Genomic DNA, 27,752 nt, shown 5'->3' on the forward strand with positions numbered 1-27,752 from the left:
AAATAATAAATCAAAACTTAAAAAAAAACAAATGCTGAGATAAATTACATCATTAAAATTCAAGTAAACTTATCACAGCAAAATGCTATAGCTCTGACCAGCTAAATCCATCTATATCAAGTGCTTTTTATTGGTGGTATTCCTGCTGGGTGGATTACTCATAGACAAATAAGGATGAGGATAAGCCAGGGATAAGTTTAAAAATGCAAGTAAATTTTATTATTCAAACACATACAAATCATGTTTTAATGATTTTTTTTCTGTTTCAAATGTTCTTACTCCAAGGAATTTATAATATTAAATTTACTTTTATAAGAATTCAGGGCATAGTACTCACAAAGCCTTGGATAGTCTTAGCAACGATCTGGACTCCAGAAACATGGGATTTGAGGGGTAAAGTGAAGAATTCTAAACGTATACAGTTTAGGATTAAAAAATTTAACTGTTTAAATATTTACTGACATTATAAATGACTGTAGACTTTTCAACGTCTAAGAAAATGCCTATGATAAGTTATAAATATAAGCAACAAAAGTATAAAACAATTCTTTTTTTTAAGATTTTATTTATTTTTAGAGAGGGATGGGAGGGAGATAGAGAGAGAGAGAAACATCAATGTGCTGTTGCTGGGAGTCACGGCCTGCAACCCAGGCATGTATCCTGACTGGGAATTGAACCTGCGACACTTTGGTTCGCGGCCCGCACTCAATCCACTGAGCTATGCCAGCCAGGGCTTGTATAAAACAATTCTTAAAGCAAATAAAATACACAGATACATACATAAAATCTCTGTGAGTACATGCATTGTGAAATCTACCACAAAATATTAAAACTTGCTGTGCTCAGTTTTTTCCTCTGTAATGGAATTTACCTCATGAATTATGAGGATTGTGAATTAATATAAAAATTGCTTGGCATAGGTAAGTACAAAATAAATGTTAGTCATTATAGATTAATTGATCAACCTCTTTCTATTCATACCCCCATACAGTTGATTCCATCACAGAAGCCACAGTGATCTCCCAATCCCCAATATTTTTATTATGGAACATTTAAGACATAAACATAAGTACAGAGAACAGTTTAATAAACTCTATGTATTCAGAAATCAGGTGCCACAATTATCATCATGGTCAATCTTGTTTCATCTCTACCACTTACTCTAACCCTCTTGCCCCAATTATTTTTAAGCAAATCCTAAAAATCACATATTTGTAAATACTTCAGTTTATTACTCTACCAGATTTTTAAAAATGCAAGTCTGTTTATATCCCTTCCATGCTCTCAGCCTTCACTGGCTTCCACTTAAAATCCAAAATCCTTACATTTCCAGCATGGGATCATACAAGTTCTGGATACTGCCTACCTCTCACACATCTCTTCTACCACTGTTGTGCTCACTCTGGTCCATTATTGGCCTGTTCTTCCTGAAATATAAGGAGACTCCAGTTTCCATGGCCTTTAACTGGCTCAATCTTTTACTTACATTAGACATCTATAGCACCAATCAGAATTTAAACTTCATGGGCATAAGATATGTTTTGTTATACACTGTGTTTACAGGGCCTGAAACAATGCTCAGCAGAGTAGGTCTTTAACAAATATTTGCAGTCACTAATTTGGTCCCTCTCCCTCCTCCAGAGCTCTGATTCTGAATATTTAATCCTATTAAGGGTGTTGCTCAGGCATATCAAACTAGACCTGTGCCAATTTAACACCTTCTTCCATTACAAATTTGTTCTCCCTCCTGTAACCCATCTTTTGTATGTCACTTAAATCTGAGTCTTTCCAGATACTACTGTTGCTAACCCATCTCTACCCAACTGGTTTACAACTGCTAGTTCTACTTACAAAATGTTCCTCAAATTTGATTCTATTCTCCCTTTCATTGACAATGTTTTAATTCAGGCTTTCATTAATTTCATTTGGATTACTACAATAACCTTGTTTCTGGGTACTCAGTCTTTACTTCTAATTCATTGTCTATTCTTGCTCATAAAACTGTTTTCTAAAACATAAACTTGATGATGTCACTTCACTTGTTAAAAGTAAACTGGCTATTAACAGATGCTTAAAAAGTGAAGATAACTAAATGGCAACCCCCCAAAAAGCAACTTACTTATTAACAATATGATTTAAAAATATATGGAGCCTTGTCTAGGTTGCTCAGTTGGTTGCACCTTGATGCCCAGCTAGGGCATAGACAGGAAGCCATGGATCAATCTTTCTCTGTCTCTCAAATCAATAAATGTATCTTTGGATGAGGATTAAAAATATATATATTGAAATGGCTAGATAAAATATAAAAATAAGTCATAATGCTTCTCAAAATGTTTTAAAAAGGATAATGAACCATACAACAAAATGTTAGATTAATAATATAATGCTTGCCTGGCTGGTGTAGCTCAGTGGAATGAGCACAGAGCTGTTAGTCAAAGTGTAGCTGGTTCGATTCCCAGTCGGGACACATGCCTGGGTTGCAGGCTGGGTCCCTGGTGGGGGGAGTGCAAGAGACAACCACACATTGATGTTTCTATCCCTCTCTTTCTCTGACCCTTCCCCTCTCTAAAAAGAAATAAATAAGAAAATAAATAGATAAATAAATAAATAAAATCTTTAAAAAATATATAATGCTCGATTCAGCCTAGTCAAAGCTACAATGCTTGGCACAGGGTTAATTTAGCTCATGTAAAAAAATATGAATGAATAAATTAGACAAACTATTTCATTATTCCCTCAACATAATTTGTTGTTTAATTAAGGAAAGATTATGTGATAATTCTATAATCATTTCTGGAAAGAAATTTTTGGTAATTTTATTTCTCTAAAAAAAAAAAAGACACTGAAATAGAAGTGGCTTACCTTGCAAAAACCCTGTCTTTATTTGCCTTTTCTTTGCCATACTGAACTGACTGCACTTCAGTTCTCCCACTGAAATACAAAAATATGTCCAATAATAAAATATTAAAGAGAATTAGAAAATAAAATAATACACAACATGATTATATTACAATTTTGTAAGTGACAAGGTATTTCTAGCAGAGAAAAGGGAGCAGAGGATAAGAAGACTGGACCACATTCCAGTTCTAGCTGAACAGATGAAGCTTAATCAGAGTTCTTCCATTAATCAACAAAGATGTGTTCCACAGACACTTCATTTTTAAGATATCTATTTGAGAGGAAATGTGAGAGAGATAATTTTGCATGAGAGAATTCCTTCTCTGCTATGCCTTGGAAAAGCATGCCCTCTAGATGCCCAGAGATAGGTTGTTGTCTCAGCTCATCTATGCCCTGTCCTTACCCTGTAAGTCTGTGATTTAGCTAGCATCTCCACTACTACTTAATGAAGGATCTACACATGGGCAACTTGAAGAACAGCTCTTTCCTTAGGCAAGCTTTTCCTCTTTGTGCACTGGCAAAAGGTCATTGACATAAAGATTGGTTACATCCTCAAATCCTTCCATGACCAGACAGGCAATTCCAGATTTTTGTGGATAGGAAGGAACTAAGGACAGAAATATGGTTGGGAGTTAGGCGCTATAGGGGATTTATGTCGAAGCTGATTTGTCTAGCAAGCACACTGTTTATGAGTGGGCACTGACCATCCTTTGTGGTACACCAATGTTTTCAGACCAAATTTGTTAATTAAAACTTGGTTCTCAGAGAATTTGTTACCTGACACATTACATTAGTTAGCTGTGAATGAACATAAATGTTTAGTATATCAAATATAAACATTTACATATATGTACACATTAAAAGCAGTCATATAGGATCCCAAAGCTAAACAAACAATTTCAAGATAATCTTTCATGGATAAGTATAGATGAATACGAACAGAATAAATAGCATGCCTGTTGAAGCTTTAATGGCAAAGTCATAAATGTTACTATGATTTTCAAATTTAGATAAGTTGAAGTTTCTTAAGAAATTATATTTCCTTTAACAAGAATAAACTATACTTGCAATTGCAAAGAGGTATCAAATTAAGATTAACCACTGTTTTGTATTTCCACATTAGAACAAATATTTCAATTCTCTGGATATTTTGGAAGAGAGATAATAAGGGTATATGTATGAGGAGGTTGGTGGAAGATGTAATAAATCCTCTGATATCCTTAAGTCCATGTCTTGGTCAAAATTGTATTTCAACATTTTAAGTATTACAATACCTCTTGTATCCCCAACCATTGTTTACTATGAGGGGAAAAAAACCATTCACTTAATGCACATCCTTCAGGAATAAGACTATGTCCAGATAAAAATTTGTTATGCTGCTTTCCTCACTTCATTTACATAGTTAATCATTTTGATAATTAAAAAAGTGCTTTGGTAATGTTTTTAAAGTTCTTCAGGACTACATATGTGAAACTTAAACTTTTACAACTATAAAATATATGGTTAATATATACACTAATTTAATGTTAACTGAACTGTCACTGGCATCAATCCAGTCCTTCTGTGTTCTAAGTTTTATAGGAGGCTAAAGCCAACAGACTCTATTTTCTAGGTTCCTTTGCAAGTTGGCTTTCAGTTAGGTTCTGCTTTTTATCTGGTGAGAGATTAGAAAGCAGACCAAGTCAAAAGCAGAAGACACAGGTGATGTTAGCTGCTTAACAATATTGGGCACAGAATTCAGGATAAACAGCACCGTGTAGATGGTACCATTCCATAACAAAGCAGCACCTTTGTGGCAGCTACAGAACTGACTATAACAATGGCTCTAAGAATGTAGTAGCTAGTGAACGCTTGTGGACCCTGGCCTACAGCATAAGATTCTGATCCTTAGGCATTATCCCTTCTTCCTATATACTTCTCCAAAACTATCCTTCTCCATTTTGCTTCTCCAGCCTAACACCTGTGTAATCAATTACCTCAATTAAATTGCTTTATTTGAAAACTCAAAGCAGCTGTTTCTCTGATAAATGATTCTTCAGTGAAGTGTATTCAAATGGGATACTATTAGTCAAAAAGCTGGATTAACAAGCTGAATTTCTTAAAGATAAAATTGAAATATGAGGGAACATTTTAAGATTTATGTTTGGTATTATCCATATTATTCTTTAGGGGTTCAACATTATTATTACTTAGTTTTCAATTGCAGTTTACATTCAGTATTATTTTGTATTAGTTTCAGGTGTACAGTGTGGCTAGACAATCATATACTTTGCAAAGTGGTCCCTCCTCGATATTTCAAGTAACTACCTGGCACTGTACAATACACAGTTATTAAAATATTACTGACTATATTCCCTATGTTGTACTTTGAATTTCTGCGACTATTTTGTGACTACCAATTTGTACTCAATCCCTTCACCCTTTTCACCCAGCAGACCCAACACCTCTCCCATCTGTCAACCATCAGTCTGTTCTATGAGTCTGTTTCCAATTTGATCATTTATTTGGTTCTTCAGATTCCAAATATAAATAAAATCATATCCTACCTTTCTTTCTCTGACTTATTTCACTTAGCATAGTACTCTCTAGGTCCATCCATACTGTTGCAAATGGTAAGACCTCATTCTTTTTTTTTTTTTTAATTTTTATTTATTTATTTTTAGAGAGGGAAGGGAGGGAGATAGAGAGGAAGAGAGAGAAACATCAATGTGCGGTTGCTGGGGGTTATGGCCTGCAACCCAGACATGTACCCTGGCTGGGAATCGAACCTGGGACACTTTGGTTCCCAGCCCGCGCTCCACTGAGCTATGCCAGCCAGGGCAGACCTCATTCTTTTTTATGGCCAAGTAATATTCCATCACACACACACACACACACACACACACACACACACCCATCACTTTTTTATCCACTCATCTATTGATGGGCACTTGGGTTGCTTCTATAGGTTGGCTATTATAAATAATGCTGCAGTGAATATAGGAGTGCATATAATTTTTCAAGTTAGTACTTTGGGTTTCTTCAGATAAATTTCCAGCAGTGAAATAACTGGGTGTTAAGTTCCATTTTTAAATTTTTTAAAGAACTTCCATATTATTTTCCATAGTGGCTGCACCAATCTGAATCCCTACCAACAGTGCATAAGGGTTTCCTTTTCTTCACATCCTTTTTAACACTTGTCTGTTGATTTATTTATTTACTTTTTAAAAATTCTCACGCAAGGATGTATTTATTGATTTTAGAGAGAAGGGAGACAGAAACATCAATCAGTTGCCTCTCATAAATGTCCCAACTGGGGATCAAATCTACAACCTAGGTATGTGCCCTGATGGGAATCAAACCAGGAACCCTTTGATGTACAGGACAATGCTCCAATCTAATGAGTCACCTGGCCAAGGCCTTTGTTGATTTATTGATTATAGCCATTTTGACAGGTATAAGGTGGAATCTCATTATGGTTTTACTTTCTATTTACCTGATGACTAGTGACAATGAGCATCTTTTCATAGTCTATTGTCCATCTGTATGTTGTCTTTGGAGCAGTGTCTATTCAGGTCCTCTGTTCATACTTTTTAATTTTTAGTATGGATTTTATAGAGAAGCAAAGCGGAGACAGAAAAAGAGGAAGAGAAACACCGATTATTTGCCTTCTTTCTGAATCTGCAACCCAAGCATGTGCCCTGACTGGGAATTGAACCAGTGGCCTCAGGCTTTGAAGTACAATGCCCAACTGGGCCACACTGGTCAGGGCACCTCTGCTCATTTTTAAACTTGGATTGTTTTTGGACTTCCGGCCAAGATGGAGGATAGGTAGATACACCTTGCCTCCTCGCACAACCAAAAGAAGGACAACAGTAAATATGAAAACCAAAAATAACTAGAACTGCCAGAAAATCAAACTGCATGAAAGTCTGACAACTAAGGAATTAGAGAAAAAACATTCATTCAGACTGGTAGAAGGGGTGGGGATGGGATGCCGGATTGAAGAGGACACACCACAACACGATGGATGGAGGACCAGGTAGTCCCACATTTACATGTGGATAAAACGGGAGGAACAACTGCAGAGTGAGACAGGCAACATAACCTAGGGTTCCGGCGCAGGGAAATAAAACCTCAAATCCTCTGGTTATAAAAATGGTGGGGGTTATGGTGGCAGAAGAAACTCCCAGCCTCACAGGAGAGTTTGTTGGAGACCCACAGGATCCTAGAACAAACCCACTGACCAGTATCAGAGGTGCCCTATTTGCTTTTGAGTAGTGGGGGAAGTGACTGAAAGCCTGCCAAGAGCCCAACAAGCAGCTTAGTTCCCTCTTGGACCCTTTCCCAACATACAGAGCCACAGTGCAGTGACATGGTTGCCCTGCACTGGCAAATACCTAACGCTACCCTCCTTACAACATAACACGTGCACTAAGACAAAAAAAAATGCCCAAATGAAAGAAGAGATCAAAGCTCCAAAAACAGAACAAAGTAATGAAGAGATAGCCAACCTATAAGATGCAGAATGCAAAAAACTGATAATCAGGAGGCTCACAGAATTGATTGTACTTGCTTGCAAGATGAAGGAAGAAATGAGGTTACAAAAGTGAAATAAAGGAAAATGTATAGGGAACCAACAGTGAAGGGAAGGTATCTTGGATTCAAGTCAGCAGTCTGGAGCAGGAGGAACAAATAAACATTCAACCAAAACAGAATGAACAAACAAGAGTTAAAAAAAAATGAGGAGAGGCTTAGGAACCTCAGACAATTTTCAAAGTTCCATCATCTGAATCATACAGGTGCCAGAGGGTGAAGAGGAAGAGCAAGAAATTGAAATGTTATTTGAAAAATAATGAAGGAGAAGTTCCCTAATCTGGCAGAGGAAATAGACTTCCAGGAAGTCCAGGAAGCTCAGAGAGTCCCAAAGAAGCTGGACCCAAGGAAGCACACACCAAGGCACATTGTAATTACATTACCCCAGAGTAAAGAAAGATAAGGAGAGAATCTTGAAAGCAGCAAGAGGAAAGAATAGAGTTACCTACAATGTAGGTCCCATAAGACTAGCAGCTGACTTTTCAACAGAAACCTTGCAAGCAAGAAGGGTCTGGAAAGAAGTATTCCAAGTCATGAAAGGCAAGCAACCTATATCCAAGATTACTCTATCCAGCAAAGCTATCATTTAGAATGGAAGGGCAAATAAAGTGCTTCTCTGATAAGGTCAAATTAAAGGAGTTCATCATCACCAAGCCCTTATTACATGAAATGTTAAAGGAACTTATCTAAAAAAAAAAAGATGATAAAAAATATGAACGGCATGCTCTGGCTGGTGTGGCTCAGTGGACTGAATGCTGGCCTGAGAACCAAAGGGTTGCTGGTTCGATTCCCAGTCAGGGCACATGCCTGGGTTGCGGGCCAGGTCCTCAGCTGGGGGTGTGCAAGAAGCAACTGATCAATGTATCTCACACATAAATATTTCTCTCCCTCTCTTTTTCCTTCCCTTCCCCTCTAAAGAAAAATCTTAAAAAAAAAAAAGAAAATTTAGAAAAAGAGAAAAAAAGAAAAAAAGAAAAGAAAAAAATTTAAATGCAAAATTATTTCAAAAGACACACACAAAAAGGAAAAAATAATTTTAAAAAAAGTAGGAGGATTAGTATTACTGAATTTTAGACTTATGCTAAGTCCAGCCTTGACACGTATGTCTTGTTAGGGCTGGACTTATCCTTTCTGTTGGACCTCATCCTACAAAGCAAAAGGTCGTTAGTTCAATTTCCTAGCCAGGTCAAATGCCTGGGTTGTGGGTTCAGTCTCAGCCAGGGCTTGTTGATCTCTTGCAATGATGTTTTTCTCCCTCTCTTCCCCCCTCTCTAAAAATAAATAAATAAATTCTTTAAAAAAACCCAAAACAAATCCAAGGGGGGGATTCAAAAACAGAATTTATTTATAAAAAGTTCTGTATTTATTCTTACATGTTTAAATTTCAGTCACCTTCAAAATACTCTCCATTTGATGCAATGCACCTATTGAGATGCTTTTTCCCACTGCTCAAAACAGTTTCTGAGCATCAATTGATGCCTTTTAGTGCTTCTGCCATTTTTTATTTCACCTCTTCCACATCAGGAAAATGTTTCCCTTTGAGGACTTTTTTCATCCAGGAAAACAGGAAAAGGTCATTCAGGGTGAGATTGGGTGAACAGGGAGGGTGGGGCACGTGGGTCACGCTGTTTTTGGTCAAAAACTGTTGGAACACTCAGCATGGTGTGGGTAGGTACACTCATAAATCACCCATCATGAAATAGGCCAATGCACTGAGTCTTCAAAAAAAATTCACTTAAGTAAAATACACCCTCTCACAACAACTCCAGCTGGTATGCTGATGGGTTCCTAGAACATTCACTTTGCAGGGGAGTCCTGTACTACAAGGGGTCTGCCCTTCAGAACATAATTCCGCTTTTTGGGTGGTTCCTCCGTGTGTCCTAAGTCCAGAAGTAAGTTCACATGAATCTGAGCAGCTGATTTTCAACAAGGTGCAAAGGCAATTCAGTGGAAAAAAGGGTAATCTTTTCAACAAATTGTGCTGGAACAACTGGATATTATATGCAAAAAAAAAAAAAAAAGAAAGAAAAAAGAAAGAAAGAAAGAAAGAAAGAAAGAAAGAAAAAGAAAACCCCAAAACAAAAAGTAAACTTAAACCCAAACAAATATCAATCCATACTTCACACCATATACAAAAATTATTTCCAAATGAATCACAGACCTAAATATTAAGAGGTAAATCCTGACTGGATAGCTCAGTTTGTTGGAGTGTCATCCATAACACCAAAAGGTTGCAGGTTCAATAGCTGGTCAGGGCACATACCTAGGTTTTGGGTTCAATCCCCAGTTGGGGTGTGTACAGGAGGCAACCAATTGATCTCACATCCATGTTTCTCTGTTTCTCTCTGTCTCTCTCCCTTCCTCTTTAAAAGCAATAAACATATCCTTGGTTGAGGGTTTAAAAAATATCCAAGTAGTTGAATGAATAAATGAATGAATGAATATTAACCCTGTGGAGGTTGCAATAAAAAAATTACAGCATAGGTTATGTGTATTTGAGAGACACACTGATAACTAGTATGTGCTGAAATGCAAAAAACAAATTTAAAAACACATGTTATAACCAAACTGATGCCTTAAATGTTATGGTTTAACATTAGTCATGTACAAGTGCATAGCTAGTCATAACCCTGAACTTATGTACCTGATATATGTAACAATATTTAAGAAGAGTTTATATCTCTCAGATCAGCCATGACCTCCAAAGGTTAAGAGCTAAAACTACACAACTCAGAGAAGAAAATTTCTTCAAAGAAAGAAATAGGAATAAATTGTTGTGACTTGGGATTAGGCAAAGATGTTCTTAGATATGAAAGCCCCCCAAAATACCACATTCATAAAATAACAAATTAGGCAAATTGAACTTCATCAAAATTATATGCTCAACAGGGTACATCAGCAAAATGAAAAGATAACAACAGGTATTGGTGAGAATGTACTGAATGGAACGCTCATACATTGCTGGTGGGGAGAGTTTTTTCAAGATGGCAGTGTAGGTAAACACTGCACGCCTCCTCACATAACCACATCAAAATTATAACTAAATACAGAACAACCATTAGTCAGAACCACTAGAAATCTAGCTGAATGAAAGTCCTGCAACTATGGAATTAAAGAAAAAACCACATCAAGAGTGGTAGGAGGGGTGGAAATGTGGAACGAACTGGTCTCACACCCATGTGTGGCGGACAAAAATCAGGAGGGGTATCTCTGGAGTGAGGGGTCCCAGCTTGCCCTAAAAGGAACCCCTTTCAGGCCAGGGATCCAGTGCCAGGATGATAATATGCCATAAACCAGTGTAAAAACCAGTTGTGTAAAAACCAGTGGGGACTGAGGCTGTGGAAGGAAAACTGCTAGAGTCCCAGGCAGTTCCACTTGAAGGGCATATAAGCAGACTTACACTGACTCACTTCCTCTGAGATTCAGCGCAAGAACAGTAGACTAAAAGACACCAGAGGCATATGTGGAGGAACTAAAAGGTGAGAGAAGAGGGGGTAGTTTTCTCCCAGAAAGAAGTGCTGACAGAGGCCCTCCCCGCACAGAGCCAGCGGGCGGGTGCCATATCTGAATATCTGAGACTCCATCAAACTGGCTCACACTGTTTGCCCTGCTTTGGTGATTCCTTGAGGCTCTGCCAGACCCAAACAAGTTGCTTCTAATGGCTTTTCCATACAAATGGTTCATCTTGGCTCATGCTTCATTTTCCTAAATTCTCTCAAACAAGCAGCATCTGGCCTCTGCATGTCCCATGCCTATTGCCAAGTGACCACAGACAGACCCGGCATTAGCAGCAGCCTTGGTTTACAGCTTAGACACTCTTGAGCACCACTGAACCTAGCACAAGATGTAGTTATCTGTAGACTGCTCTGCAGCTTATGCTGGGTGGCCCTGGACAGAACACAAGTGGTGGCTGACCTTGGCTTGCACTTCCTAGGAGGCCCCAGAGCCTGCACACCCAGTGGACAGCTACAGACCACGTCAGAGCACCACCACCCACCACCTCCACAAAGTGACACACTCAAGGGGCAGACTCAGAGGGCACCAGGGCCCTGCTGAAGTAAGTTCTGACCTGTGGAGTGGGCTCCTGTGGTAGAGATGTGATTAAATTACTGGGAAGGAGTAGGGAGAGGCCATAGGAAGAGGTGACCTGAGGCAATGGTAAATAGTCTAAGATGGAAGTGGCTGACAAGCTGAACACCTCTGGTGTTCATGGAGTTCTGGGCCAGAAGATTTAAACAAAAGGAATGCAGAAACGGGCTCTCTTTCTCTTCCTTGGGGATGTGTGGATGATTGCGCTGTAGCTGCCTCCTTTTCCCAAAGGATGGTATTTTTAAATGAGAGAAAGGGGGCAGCCTAGGAGTAGTATGGCCTGGCAGAGGGTGACAAGGTTTTCTTTGGGTGTTCTAGAGGAGCAGTCCTCAACCTTTTTGGCACAAAGCTTGGAAGACAATTTTTCCAAGCATGTGGGTATGGGGGAGGGACAGGAGACGAAGCTCAGGAGGTAATCCTCTCACTGCCAAGACAGCAGGCAGAGCTGAGGAGGTAATATGAATGAAACTTCTTTGCTTGCTTGCCTGACATTCACCTCCTGCTGTGTAGCCCAGTTTCTAATAGGCCATGGACTGGTAATGGTCCACAGCCTGGGGTTTGGGGGCCCCTGTATAGATGAGCTTTTAGGCAGAAGCCTGTCATTTTTCCAAAATTGTGTAGTTTTGTATATTATGTTGTTCTAGTTTGTAAACTAACCCTACAGAAATAGATAATTAAAAACCAACAGTGGGAATGATAAGGGGAACCAGAGAGCTAAAGATTTCAGCCTTAGTTGATAGGCTTGAGTAACTAATGGATATGAAAAGCTGTTCTTCCAAAATTTTGTAGGTTTTGAATCAAGACTCCTTTACTTTTTCACCAAACCTCTGCCTCTGGAATTTTGCCTAGAGGGTGGGAGCAGGCAGCAGGACCTCAGCTGCTATTCAGTAACACCTGTACAGATGATTCTCCATAGTGGTCAGAGGTGGGTGGTCGGTGGTCACAGCCTGTCCTTGCAGTTCATGGGTCTGGGTAAATCCCTCCCACTGACCTGCCGACAATAAAAACTCAACTATAAGAGGAGGGTATACTCAGCCCACATGGTGAGCACACCTTGAGTATACAGCTTGGGTGACAGGGGAAACTGTGCCACTGGCACCTACAGGACACTTACTACATTAGGTCACTCTCCAAGCCAGGAAGTTGTAGCAGCTCTACCTAATACGTAGAAACAAACATACGGAGGCTGCTAAAATGAAGAGACAAAGAAACATGGCCCAAATGAAAGAATAGAACCAAACTCCAACAGGAAAAATTACAGGGAATCAACAGTAGAGTGGGTGAAGTTGAGAGTCCAATCAGTGATTTAGTACATAAGGAAGTAAAAAATATCCTATCAGAACAAGAAGAAAAAAGAACCCAGGAAAAAAAATGAGGACAGTGTAAGGAGCCACTGGGGACAACTTCAAGCATACCAACATTTCCCATCATGAGGGTGTCAGAAGGAAAAGAGAAGAGAGCAAGAAATTGGAAACCTATTTGAGAAAATAATGACAGAAAACCTCCCTAACTTGGTGAAGGAAATAGACATCCAAGTCCAGGAAGCTCAGAGACCCAAAGAGATCCATATGAAGACACATCATAATTAAAATGCCAAAGGTTAAAGACAAAAAGAGAATCTTAAAATCAGGAAAAGTAGTTAGTTATCCAAAAGGGAGCTTGCATAAGACTGTCAAGACTGTCAAGACTGATTTCTGAAAACAAACTTTGTAGGATCAAAGGGATTGCCAAGAAATATTCAAAGTGATGAAAAGCAAAGACCTATAACCAAATTACTTTACCTAGCAAGCTATCATGTAGAATGAAAGGACAATACAGCTTTCTAGACAAGAAAAAGTTGGAGTTCATCATCACCAAACCAGTATTATATGAAATGTTAAAAGATCTTCTTTAAGAAGATCAAAGATATGAATAATAAAATAGCAATAAATATATATCTATCAACAATTGAATCTAAAATACAAAATAAATGAAAAGCAGAACAGAAACAGAATCATATAAACATGAGAATGTTTTGAGGGTCACCAGAGAGAAGTGGGGTTGGGGCAATGAGTGAAAAAGGTGAGGGGATTGAGTACAAATTGGTTGTTACAGAATAGTCATGGGGATGTAAAGTACACCAGAGGGAATATAATAGCCAAAGAATGTATGTGCCTGATCTTTGGACAGGGACAATGGTGCAAGGATGGCCTGAGGGTGTGGGTGGGGGTCTGGATTAATGGAGACCAAAAGGGGAAAATTGGGACAACTGTAATAGCATAAATAATAAAATACAATTTCAAAACAAAACAAACAAATTTTGCTGGTGGGAACATAAAATGGTACAAACTCCTTTAAAAATAACTACTGGCAGTTTCTCCAAATTACACATGTACTACATAATCTGGCTTTTCCTCTTTTAGGTGTTTAATCAAGGGAAATTAAAGCAAACATCTATACAAATATTTCCACATGAATGTTCTCAGTAGCTTAATTTGTAATAGTCCAAACTTGGAAACAACCCAAATAAATGGGGAAACAACCACTTGGTATCCATAAACAAATGAAGGGATAAACAAATTGTAGTACATCTATACAATGGAATACTAACTACTATACAATAAAAAAAATGAGCTATCCATATGTGCAACAAAATGGATCAATTTGAGAATAATTATGCTTTGTAAAAGAGGCCAGGTTAAAATGAATATATAACATACATTCTTAAATTTACATAAAACCCTAGAAAAACAAACCACTTACATGTATGTATATATAAAATATATATAAATAAACCAGACTGGTGGTTGCATAGGAATAAAGAAGGGTGAAAGAAAGGGGCTATAAAGGGATCTGGGGGAAGATTTTGGGTGGATATGCTTGATATCTTGAACAGTCATGGATTAATCGAGATATATCTATCTCCAGACATGAATTTTAAAACTTTAAATATGGTAGCTTATTGTATGTCAATTATACTTCAATAAAGCTGTAAAATCTGCCAGTACTAGGCCCATTTTCTCCAAGGAAGAAAGAGTTCTGCTAGAGATAAGTGTAGTCTTTGTATAATAACTCTAGGAATCACTTAGTTAAGTTTATTAAGGGAGTTAAGTTTATTAAGTTTGGAGTTAAGTTTCTTAAGGGAGTACCTTTACAGTCTGCACTGCTGTCTCACTGGAGATTTCTTTTGTCTGCTGAGATGAAGTACCAACAGATAATGCTTCTTAAACTTTCCTTGACTTTCACCTTTTATCTAATACTATATTTATCTTTAAATTTGTAAGTAACACCACCTTACTTTTACCAATATTGCTTTTAGGAAGGTGCTAGAGGAGTTAAACATGACACCAAGCCACTTAAAAATCTCCTGTGCCATTTTTGTGGTTAAATTTTCCTAATTCTTTCCTCAAAAAACTAAAAGTGGGACTTTCAATCCAGCAATGTCACTGCTGGGACTATACCCTAAGAATCCTGAATTACCAATTCAAAAGAACCTGTGCACCCCAATGTTCAAAGCAGCATTATTTACAATAGCCAAGTGCTGGAAACAGCCTAAGTGCCCATCAGTAAATGAGTGGATCAAAACACTGTGGGACATTTACACAATGGAACACTATGCAGCAGAAAGAAAGAAGGAACTCCTACCCTTCACAACAGCATGGATGGATCTGGAGGGCATTATGCTAAGTGAAACAAACCAGGTGGTGAAATACAAATACCATATGATCTCACCTATAAGTGGAACTTAATAAAACAAACAAATGAGCAAAATAGAACCAAAGACTTGGTTCTATAAAGAACAAACTGACAGTGACCAGAGGAAAGGTGGGAGGGGGTAACGGGGGAAAGAATAAAAGGAGCAATCAAAGGAACACAAACAGAAAACTCATGGACATGGACAATGGGGGAGGGATTGACTGTGAAAGTGGGGGAGGGAGACAGGGTAGGGGTGAGCAGTGGGGAAAAAGGAGGGACAACTGTAACTGAACAACTATAAATTAAAAAAACAATTTTTCCTAATTCTGTTGTGTTGCTACTGAATTTTGGGGCTACTTTTACTACTTCTTTTGTGAAGGGAAGGAAGGGCACGTATTTTTAATAAAATATCCTAAAATATCCTGTACTAAAGTTTGATGCTGTTATTTTTTCTAGTTAGAACTTACCCACAGAGATTATTGCCTTCAGGGGAAAAAATCTATTATGAATAAATAATATGACAATTTTAGGAAAAGGAAACTGGGGTTATTGTTTATGATTAAATCTGATTTTGTATGATTTACAATAAAGGGTTGCACAACTAACACATTAAAAAGCAAAGTAATAATATGCTTATGCATAATATAGCTTAGTTTTTACAAATAAAATAAAGGTGTCTTAGAACAAAGAAGTTTTCTTGAAAATATTTAATAAAAACACAATAGAAATGATAACATTTCTATAATATAAGAAATCAAATATCGTTGGCTTCAGAAAATAATGAACTGGATAAAATAGAACTGGTTTCTAATCTGGTTATATCACAAGAACCAACAGAGCTTTGTGCTGATTTTAATTCACTAGATATGTATGAGTAACAAAAATTCTATGGTTCAATAAACTATACCTTTAATTTAAAGGGAATAAAAATCTAGCAATAGAACATTAATCCATAAGCAATACTTACCAGTACCGGAATTTTGAACCTAATGTAAAGTAATGTGCAAAAAAATTCTTTTGAGGTGGAAGTGGTCTGTCCAAACGGAAGAATGTGTGATGTTCTACACATGCTTTCCACAAATTTTTGCATGCTCTGTAATTCACCATATTAAATCCCAACAAGGTTTCTCTAGATTCAAGCTGTAAAAAAATAAAAGCAGAGAATACCCAGAAAAATATCAAGAAATACTCCATTTCATCCACTTTTCACAGATATTGTAGCCTTACAAACACTAATCACTCTAGGGTTTGTTGTTGCTGTTATTAAAAAAAAAAAGCAGCAGAATAAAGGTAAAAATTTGTAAAATGTGTATCTCATTCAGTAATATTACAATTCTTAGGAGCTTTACTTTAGAACATAAAAATAAGTTTAAAAATCAATACATCTTTTTAAAAAATTCACTAGCTATAATTATTTCAAAATATTTTCCTGGTCCATAAATTAACTTTAAGATATATCATCACGTCTTTTAATAACATTTCTAAGCTTACAAATCTCTCTAGGTATTAACCCTGCAGTGGTCGCGCTTCTCAGTGGAGCATGAGAGGTAGCCTGGATGACATTGGTCATCCACTTTAAAAGTAGAAAATTAAATGAACAAATTTAAAAAAAAATTTTATTGATAATCATCTAAGTAACTTCTGTGAGAAAGATGGACTTTGGACTAAAACTGACAATTATTTTGCATGGATGACTGTTGTCATCCACATGACCACTCAAGGGTTAAATAAGTAAATAAAAATATTCAGCATTTTTAAATACTAATGAAACTCAAATTTAAAACTGAGCAACAGAATAGAAGCATTTCTTTAATTTTTCTCTGTAAGTTTGGCAAAAAATACTGTTTAAAAAGCTTCACTGAAGTCAGCTATACATAGTGAGGCACATGTCATAAGCGTACAGCTCTGATTTTCACACAATGAATGCAACCATTTAACCTTCAACCAGATCAAGAAACAGATCATTATTAGCACCTCTGATGTATCCATTGTCTCCCCTTTCTATCACATTACCTTGTTTTTTGAACCTTGTATACATGAAATCATACATATGTATCTTTAGGTCTGACTTTGGTTCAATATTATATTTCTATATTCATCCATACAGTCACAAATAAGTAATTCACACCTTTTCATTCTACATAGTATTCAAGCATATGAATGTATCATTATTTACTCACTTATTATTGACAAACACTTAATGTTTTCAGTTTGGACATGAATAAATATTGCCATATATACTCCTGCATGTTGTCTAATGCACATAAGTATATGTTTCTATTGTTGAATCATAAGATATGCATTGTGTTCACCTTCAGTGGATAATGCCCAGTTTTCCAAAATGGTTACACATATACATATGCTGCCTCCCACCAGCAGTGTGTGTTCCACGAACTCACTACTGATTTTAGCAATCTTTTCATCAAACTATTCTGGTGGATGAGAAGAAGTATCACATTTTGGTTATAATTGGTACTTCCCTGATGACTAGTGAGGTTCAACATCTTTTCATGTCACTGGCCATGTGGATATCCTCATTTCTGCACTGTCCATGAAGCCACTAGCATATTTTTGGATTCTGCTGGATATACAACCAAGGATGTGGTGTGTGTGTTATATACATATTCTGTAATACTTTATTCTCTTCTTAATGATGTCTTTTCATGAATACAGTTCTCGATTTCAACACAATCCAAGTTATTAAATGTTTCTTTAAAGGTAGTTTTCCTTCTATGTCCTGTTAAAAGAAATCTTTGCCGATCAGAAGCTCATGAAGATATTTTCCATAACTAAAATACAATAAAATGCCCATGTATAAGTATTAAATTACCATGCTAAAAGATAATATACTTAAAATATCACTTCTTGATCACCAGAGAATTCTTAATTCTGCTTAAGAGTTGCTTTGCATGCATTAACAAGTATAGTTACATGCTGTATCACATATCACAAACAATGAAAAATGACAGTGAATGTCTGAGTATGACTGTAGTAATTGTTCTCAGTGGAAGCAAAATCTTAGATGCCTTTATGTTCTCCTTTTTTTGACACTTTAAGTCCACATGTGATTTTAACGTTTTACCAACTGTATTGGGAATGTAACAAAAATTTCCCACCTGTATTGTAAAAAACAGGTATAGAAAACATGGAACTGGGATAAGTAGATTCTATTGCCCTGGTTGGAGTGGCTCAATGGATTGAGTGCTAACCTGAGAACCAAAAGGTTGCCAGTTTGATTCCCAGCCAGGGCACATGCCTGGATTACGGGCCAGGTCCCGAGCTGGGTGTGTATGAGTTGTTTCTCTTCCTCTCTTTCTCCCTACCTTTCCCTCTCTCTCAAAAATAAATAAATAAAATCTTTTTTAAAAATAAAGGGATATTTCAAAGAGAAAACATTAACGAGGCATCATTCTGCAGGGTATGCCTGTGTAGTATATAAATCCATTATTTTTTAAAATATATTTTATTGATTATGCTATTCCAGTTGTACCATTGCCTCCCTTAATTCCCCTTCATCCTGCACCTCCCCCCAACCAGCATCCCCCTCACCATAGCTCATATCCATGGGTCATATATATAAGTTTTTTGGCTTCTCCATTTCCCATATTGTTCTTAACCTCCTCCTGTTTATTTTTTACCTACCATTTACGCTACTTATTCCCTGTACCTTTTTCCCCATTCCCCCTTCCTGCTGCTAACCCTCCACGTGATCTTGATTTCTGTGATTCTCTTCTTGTTCTAGTTGTTTGCTCAGTTTGTTTAAGCTTTTGTTTTCTTAAGTTTGGTTGTTGATAGTTGTAAGTTTGTTATCATTTTACTGTTCATATTTTTGAGCTGCTTCTTTTTTTTTAGATTAAGTCCTTTTAACATTTCATATAATATGGGCTTGGTGATGATGAACTCCTTTAACTTGACCTTATCTGGGAAACACTTCATGTGTCCTTCCATTCTAAATGACAGCTTTGCTGGATAGAGTAATCTTGGATGTAGGTCTTTGCCTTTCATGGCTTGGAATACTTCTTTCTAGCCTCTTCTTGCCTGCAAGATTTCTTTTGAGAAATCAGCTGAGAGTTTTATGGGAACTTCTTTGTAGGTAACTCTTTCCTTTTCTTTTGCTACTTCTAAGTTTCTCTCCTTCTCTTTCATCTTGGGTAATGTAATTATGATGTGCCTTGGTGTGTGCTTCCTTGGATCCAACTTCTTTGGGACTCTGAGCTTCCAGGACTTCCTAGAAGTCTATTTCCTTTGCCAAATTGGAAAAGTTCTCCTTCATTATTTTTTCAAATAAGATTTCAATTTCTTGCTCTTCCTCTTCTCCCTCTGGCACCCCTATGATTTGGATGTTGGAATGTTGAAAGTTGTCCCTGAAGTTCATAACCCTCTCATCTTTTTGAATTCTTGTTTCTTCATTCTGTTTGGGTTAAATGTTTATTTCTTCCTTCTGTTCCAAACCACTGATTTGAGTCCCAGTTTCCTTCCTTTCACTGTTGGTTCCCTATGAACAATTTCCTTTATTTCACTTTTCATAGCCTTCAAGTTTTCCTCTAGTTTGCAACCATACTCAGCCATTTCTGTGAGCATCCCAATTACCAGTGTTTTGAACTCTGCATCTAATAGGCTGGCTATCTCTTCATCACTTCTATATTTGTTGGAACTTTGATCTGTTCTTTTATTTGGGCCATATTTTTTTTTGTCTCAGAGCACCTGTTACATGAAAAGGGGAGGAGCCTTAGGTATTTGCCAGGGCGGGGCAACGCACTTGGCTATGTTGTGCTCTGTCTGTGGAGGAGGGGTACAAGAGGTAATAATGCTGCCTGCATGGTTCTCAGCTGGCTTTCAGTCAATTCCTCCACTACCCACAAGCAAATTGGGCCCTTCTGGTGCTGATTCCCGGTTGGTGGGTTTGTGTATGTTCTAGGATCCTGTGGAGCTCTCCAAGGAGCTCTCCTGTAAGGTTGGGAGTTTCTCCAGCTGCCTCAACTCCCACAGATTTTTACAGTCAGAGGTTTTGAGGCTTTATTTCCCTGTGCTGGAACCCGGGGTTGTGTAGTCTGTCTCACTCCCCAGTTTTTCCCCTTGGTTTATCCTCATGCATATGTGGGATTGCCTGATCCACCAGCTGATGCCTTGTCAGCCCAGGTTTTCCAGCTGCCACCTTGCTTCGCATCCTCTCTACCCCAGCTGCCCATCTCTGCCCCTCCGACTGGTCTGCATGAATGTTTCTTCTTTAACTCTTTGGTTGTCAGGCCTCCATACAGTTCAGTTTTCTGGCAGTTCTGGGTTTTTTTGTTTTTAAATTTGTTGTTGCCCTTCTTTAGGTTGTGTGAGGCAGCACAGTATACCAATCTACACCTCCATCTTGGCCAGAAGTCTTTAAATGAATTATTAGTTGACTTTTTGTTATTGATATTACCCAAGGTTAAACACATTCCTAGTGATACATTACCTCAGACAATGGTTTTGAGGATTAAATGATATGAATATGATTGATATATTATCAGGCACATAGGAAGAGTGCAATAAATGTTTGTTACTAATAACAACAGTACTGTCATGGAACACAAATTTTAAAAGTTGACTTCTTTACTGTCATCTACGCATATAAACATTTGAAGTAAAATATTTGTTCTCTAGTTTCTGGATAAAAATTACCATATTTTACTTCTCTAAACATTTATTTGAAAGGTACAAAAATGTCCACAAATAGCATTAATCATAATAGCTACAACTTGAAAATGGGAAAATTGTTCACTAACATAAGACTGAGTAACTGATTTATGGTACATTCATTCAGTAGAGTACCATATAAAAATGTAATAAACCATTGCTACATGCAATAACATGGATGGATTTCACAATGTTAAGGGAAAGTAAGCAAACAAAAGGAGAACATTCTATAGCATTTCTTTTTTTAAAGTTCAAAAATAAACAAACTAATCCATCGTGATACAAATGAAAATAATGTTTACCTTTTGAAAGGGTTAATGACTGCAAGTGGGCATCATCTCTATTAGCAATAATACTAGCTTCTGGGGTGGTAGTAATGTTCTACATATAACATTATATATCATACACTTATTAAGCACTATACCTAATGTCTGCATACTTTTCTATTTCAATAAAAACTCTGTAGAAAAAACTTTCATATTTTCTGAGCATAAATGATGAATCATCATGACTTAGTAGATCAATGTCTTCTGATAAAATGCAGCTGAGTCTAATACATTTTTTAAGATTTTGAATACATTTTTACACATATACAACCATCTTGAAAAATCTGCATTAATTTGTCAATATCTTTAAGAAATAATGTTAAGTCAAAGGATAAGGTTAGTTTAATTTGATAAAATGGAGAAAGGTGCAAGATAAAATTCTTCTCAACACTGTATTTTCCATGATAATTCAATGTACTGTATTTAATATATAAAGAGAACATTACCACTACAAATACGAGAGAAATGTACTATATGTTCATGAACTAGAAACCAAACTAAACACTCAGGTTCCCTAAAATGAAATGAGCTTATATATGAAAAGCAGCACTATAGATTTAGTAGTAATAAGAAAAAGGACATATAAAATGCTCTCTTACTGCCCTCATGAATGGGGCCCGGGGAACTGATAATGAACATCATGACTGAGATCAGTTTCTAAGTTAAAGAGATAGTAGAATGGATAACTAGAAGAACTTTAAATCATAACCAGAGAAACACCAGGGAAATCAATACACCTTGTCATAAAATGTGAATTAATTAACTCAGGAGGCAGTTATCAGTAGTATTAATAATATTTTCACTTGAAATAAAAGTTCTGTCATAAATGATTTATCATTTAAGATTTCATTTTTAATAATTATTATATCAATACTCACCAATTCTTTTCTAAGTTGAATAAAAAACTGTTTGCACTTAAATGAAATTTTTACAATCTTCAACCTGGATAAAAAGTGAATAAATTGAAGTATTTAAAATACTGAATAAAGATGGAAACATTAGCAAATTAAATAAATCTTTGAAAAGATCAATGAAATTGGTAAGCGTCTAGTCAGACTAAGAAAAAAAGAAAGTACACAATTACTAATATCAGGAATAAAAAAGTAGACATTACTACAAATACCACTAATAATAAAAGAATACTATGATTAAGTCTACATCTATAAATATAATAATTTCAATGAAATAAACCAATTCTTTGGCAAAACTCACATAGGAAGAAATACTTGATCTAAATAGGCCCACAGAGAAGTCTCCCTTCATCTGTAGGGTATACATTCCAACACCCCAGTGAATGCCTGAAACCATGGATAATACTGATTCCTGCCTATGTTATGTTTTTTTCCGTATACCTACTTACCTTTTCACTTAAAGGAAGCAATTTAGGGCCTATTTTTGGCATATGCAAATTGTTAGCATCACTACTTTGGCACTTTGAGGGCATTATTAAGTAAAATAAGGGTTACTTCAACACAAACACTAAGATCTGGTAACTGTGAGGGCTTCTAAGTGACTAATAAGCAGGTAATGTAGAGTGAGGGTGCTGAAAAAAGTGATGATTCACATCTCTGGCTGGATGGACCTGGGGAGCTCAAGATTTCATCACCCTCTCAGAATGGCATGCAATTTAAAATTTATGTTTTGTTTATTTCTGAAATTTTCCATTTAATACTTTTAGATGATAGATAACAGAAACTGTGGAAAGCAAAAGGCAGTTGAGAAGGGAATACTATAGCTATTAAATAAATTTAATTAATAACCCCCCCCCCCCCAAAAGTCACCAGCCCAGGTGTGTCCACTGGTGAACTGCACCAAACATTTAAGTGAAACATTATACCAATTCTTTACAACCCCTTTTGGAGAAGCAGAGGGCATACTTCCAAAGTCATTCTGTGACGTCAGCATTACTCTAATAGCAAAACCAAACAAAGACATAAGAAAACTACCAAAAAATCTCTCATAACCACAGATTCAAATATACTAAATAAAATATTATGAAATGGAATTAACAATGTCCAGGTGGGATTTATTCCAGAAATGTGAGGCTGGTTCAACATTAGAAAATCAATTAATATCAACCAACAACTCAAAAGACTAAAAAAGAGAAAAAGTAATAAGATCCCATCAATGCATTCAGAATAAGCACTTTATAAAACCCAATGCCTAGTTATGATTAAAAACTCTCAGTAAAGAAGAGTTGGAGGGAACCTTTCTCAACTTGATAGCTCCTACAAAAACCCTGCAACTAACATACTTAATGGTATAAAACTGGAAGCTTTCCCACTAAGATCAGGTAAAATGCATGGATGCCCCCTTTAACCACTCCTTTTCAATATCATATGCAAAGTTCTGTTGATGCAATTAGGCAAGAAAAAAAAAAGAAAGACAATGACTGGGAAGGAACACATAAAACTGTCTTTGTTCACAGATGACATGGTTATCTATGTAGAAGATCAAAAAGAATTGACAAAAAATCTGAAACTAGTAAGTGATGATAATAAGATTGCAGGTACAAGGTTAATATAAAAAATCCAATTGTTTTCCTATATACCAACAATAAACAGGTGGGAATCTGAAATTAAAAGTACTATACCATTTATATTAGCACCCCTAAAATGAAATACTTAAGTATAAATCTAAAAATTACATATTAGGACTATATGAAAAAATTATAAAACTCTGATGAACAAAATCAAAGATTTAAATAAATGCAGAGATATTTAGTTCATGGATAAGAAGAATCGGATATATCTTCTGATAATTGTTTGTCAAGTTTTCAATTCTTTCTACTTTAATCTATAGATTCAATGCAATCCCAATAAAAATCTCACCAAGTTATTTGTGGATACTGTCAAATTGATTCTAAGGTTTATATGGAGAGGTCAAAGACCCAAAATAGCCAATGTAATGTTACAGGAAAAAACATTGGAGGACTGATGCTACCTGAGTTCAAAACTTTCTATAAAGCTATAGTAATCCAGAGAGTGTAGTACTGGTGAAAGAATAGACAAAATAAATCAATGATACAGAACAGAGAACTCAAACAGACATCCACAAGATTATAATCCCATGATTATAATCAAATGATCTTTGAGAAAGGAACAAAGGCAATACAATGGAGCAACGACAGTCTCAACGACAGTCACCAACAAATGGTGGTGGAACAACTGGACATCCACATGCAAAAATAAATAAATTTAGACAAAGATGTTAGATCTCTCACAAAAATTAACTGAAAATGCATCAGAAACCTAAATATAAAATGTAAAACTATGTAACTCCTATATTTAACATTGGGAAAAATCTAGATGACCTTGGGTATAAGACCAAAAAAATCTAGATGACCTTATAACACCAAAAAACATGATTCATTAAAGAAATAATTAAAAAGTTTGACTGCATTAAAATTAAAACCTTCTCTGTGTAAGGCAATGAATTAGAAGACAAGTCACAGACTAGGAGAAAACATCTGTAAAAGACACATCTGATAAAGAACTATTACCCAAAATATACAAAAAACTCTTCAAATTCAACAATAAAAGAAACAACTCCATAAAAAATGAGCCAAGCCCCTTTACAGACACCTCACCAAAAAAGATAAACAGTTAGCAAACATGTACAGGAAAAGACACTTCACATTAAATATCATCAGGGAAATGCAAATTAAAACAAGATACCACTACATACCTACAGAATGGCCAAAATCCAGAATACTGAAAATATCAAATGATGACAAGGATATGGAGCAACAGAAACTCATTCATTTTGGTGGGAATGCGACTTGGTACACAGCTACTTTGGAAGACTGTTTGGCAGCTTCTTAAAATGCTGAACATATACATACCACACCGTATAGAAATTGTACTCCTTGGTATTTAACCTACGGAACTGAAAACTTATGTCCACATAAAAATGTGCACATGAATGTTAATAGCAGTTTTATTCATAATTGCCAAAACTTGGAAGCAACCAAGATGTCTTTCAACAGGTAAATGAATTAATAAACTGTGGTACATCCAGACAATGGAATATTATTCAGTTCTAAAAAAAATGATGTATCAAGCCATGAGAAGATATGAATAAAAAATAAATACATATCACTAAGTTAAAGAATCCAATATGAAAAGATACAAACTGATTCCAACTATGTGACATTCTAGAAAAGGCAAAACTATGGAGAAAGTAAAGAGATTAGTGGGTGACAAGGGTAGCTGGGGAGAGGATTAGGCAGAGCACAGAGGATTCCTAAGGCAATGAAACTTCTCAGTATGATATAATGATGGGTATGTCATTTATACTTGCATATTTGTCCAAAGCCATAGAATGTATAATACCAAGAATAAACCCCAATGTAAATTATGGACTCAGGGTGATTATGATGTGTCAATGTCAGTTTTATCTTGGCAAACAATGCAACATTAAACTGAGTGTTGTTATGGGGAAAGCTATGGATGTAGGGGTGAGGGGATAGATGGAAATCTGTATCTTCCTCTCAGTTTTGTTGTGAATCTTAAACTGTATTAAAAAAAACAAGTCTTAAAAAATTAAATAAACAAAAACTATATGCAACATTTGGAGAAAAATGTTAAGACTTCAAGGTTTTATGCAATGATTCTAAAGTTTTTAATATAGTATTAAAAAAACAATCACTTTAAAATTTTACCTTTCTACATTGCCTTTCTTCTTATATGCAACTCATATTTTTAACCTTATATAATACTCAGATATTTTTAACCTTCAGACCTAAAAGTCTTGAGGCCAAGGGATTCAGTGCCACTTAACAAAACTTAATTTGGGATCCTGGCCCAATCACCTAAGTATTTTCATGGTAATTATAAGTTTGAATATTTATGAAGTACAGCACTATCCATTCAAGAAGTTCTCAGGAGAAGAAGAAACAAAGATTTAAAAGTAATAACAAGTAAAAAAGAAGGAAATCTTACCACTTGGGACACCATGGATGGTTCTGAAGAGAATTATGTTAAGTGAAATAAGCCAGTAAGAAAGAGACCAGTATCATATGATTTCACTCATATGTGGAATCTAATGAACAAAAGAACTCACAAGTAAAACAGTGGTCAACACAGAGATAAAGAGCAGGCTGTCAGCTGTGTGGAAGTATAGAGGGATTGGGGGGAAAAAGAGATCAAAAACACATGGACACAAACGATAGTGTGGCAACTGCTTGGGGGAGTGAAAGCAGATGGAGAAGGGTATAGAGGGATAAATGGCAATGGATAGAGACTTGTTTTGGTGTAATGAACACACAACATTGATAGATACAACAGGATACAGATGATGTGCTGTGGAACTGTGCACCTGAAACCTGTATAATTTTGTTAACCAGTGTCACCCCAATAAATTCCATAAAAAGGATGAAAAAAAGTAGTGATGAAAGCCTATGTGAGCTAAGGGATTTCAGCAAAAAGATACATACTAGAATAACAGGGGGCAAAGAGTTTATTTAAAGAAATAAAGCATAGAACATTCCAAATCTGGGGAAAGCAGGTTAGTGGTTGCTTAGTGCTGGAGGTGGGTGGGAGGAAGAGGAGGAGATGGAGAATGACTCTTAATGGTTATAAAGTATCTTTGAGGGGGAAATAAAAATGCTTCAAAATTAGGTTATGGTGATACTGTACTCTGTAAATAAACTAAAAGCCACTACTTTATACTTTAACAAGTGAACATATGATATGTGAGCAATATATACATCAATAAATCTATATAAAATGCAGTTTCTTAATCTACATCTTTTTAGGGTTCAATACATTCATGATTTTAGTAACACATGTAACTGGCATTTGCATGTATCACTGTCATAACATTCTTTGCTCTCTATTTGTCCAAAGTTTCATGTGTTTGTCCTGGAATAGTAACTATATAACTATTTTTTTATTGTTTTAGTGGTTACCTTTTATCATTACTGTGTTTATTTCATTCCCCTTTTGAAAACAATTTTATTAAGTATAATTTGACATTCAATGAATTCTACATATTTGAAGTGTTCAATCTGATGTGACATTTTTATAAACATATACTTGTTCAATCATAACAATCAAGACTGACTATATCCATTATAGCCAAAAGATTCCTTCCACTACTATAATTTCCTCACCCACCCAACCCCAAGGTAACAACTAATCAGCTTTCCTTGACCACAGTTTGCATTTTCTATAATTTATATGAATGGAATCAGGTTATGTACTCTGCTTTATCTTCTTTAACTCAGATTAACTATTTAGAGATTCATCCATATTGCTGTTTTTCAATAATTCTCTTTCTTGGCAAGGAGTATTCCATTCTATGGATATATCACATTTAGTTTATCTGCTCAATGCATAATAGAAATTTATGTTTTTTCTAGTTTTGGATATTACAAATAAAGTTGATATGACAAATATGAGTGCAAATCTTTCTGCACACATTTGCTTTAATTTCTCTTGGGTAAAAACTTAGGAATAAAATGGTTTAATCATATGGTAGGTGTATGATTATATTTGTAAGAAACTATAAAACAGTGTT

At 36.1% G+C, this 27,752-nt stretch overlaps 1 protein-coding gene across 4 annotated transcripts in view; it reads right to left on the reverse strand.

Annotated features, from left to right (window-relative positions):
* Positions 1-27,752, reverse strand: part of PTPN4 (protein tyrosine phosphatase non-receptor type 4) — a 288,687-nt gene that overhangs the window by 69,035 nt on the left and 191,900 nt on the right. For all 4 annotated transcript variants that reach the window (XM_045825868.1, XM_045825866.1, XM_045825867.1 and 1 more), the window contains 3 exons: positions 22,109-22,172; positions 16,205-16,377; positions 2,863-2,931 (listed from right to left, as the gene is read on the reverse strand). In XM_045825868.1, coding sequence (XP_045681824.1) covers positions 2,863-2,931; positions 16,205-16,377; positions 22,109-22,172 — 306 coding nt within the window. The remainder of the gene's footprint in view (positions 1-2,862; positions 2,932-16,204; positions 16,378-22,108; positions 22,173-27,752) is intronic.

This window comes from Phyllostomus hastatus, unplaced genomic scaffold (assembly GCF_019186645.2).
Source record: "Phyllostomus hastatus isolate PE091 unplaced genomic scaffold, TTU_PhHast_1.1 phas_scaffold_60, whole genome shotgun sequence".
Classification (NCBI taxonomy): Eukaryota; Metazoa; Chordata; class Mammalia; order Chiroptera; family Phyllostomidae; genus Phyllostomus; species Phyllostomus hastatus.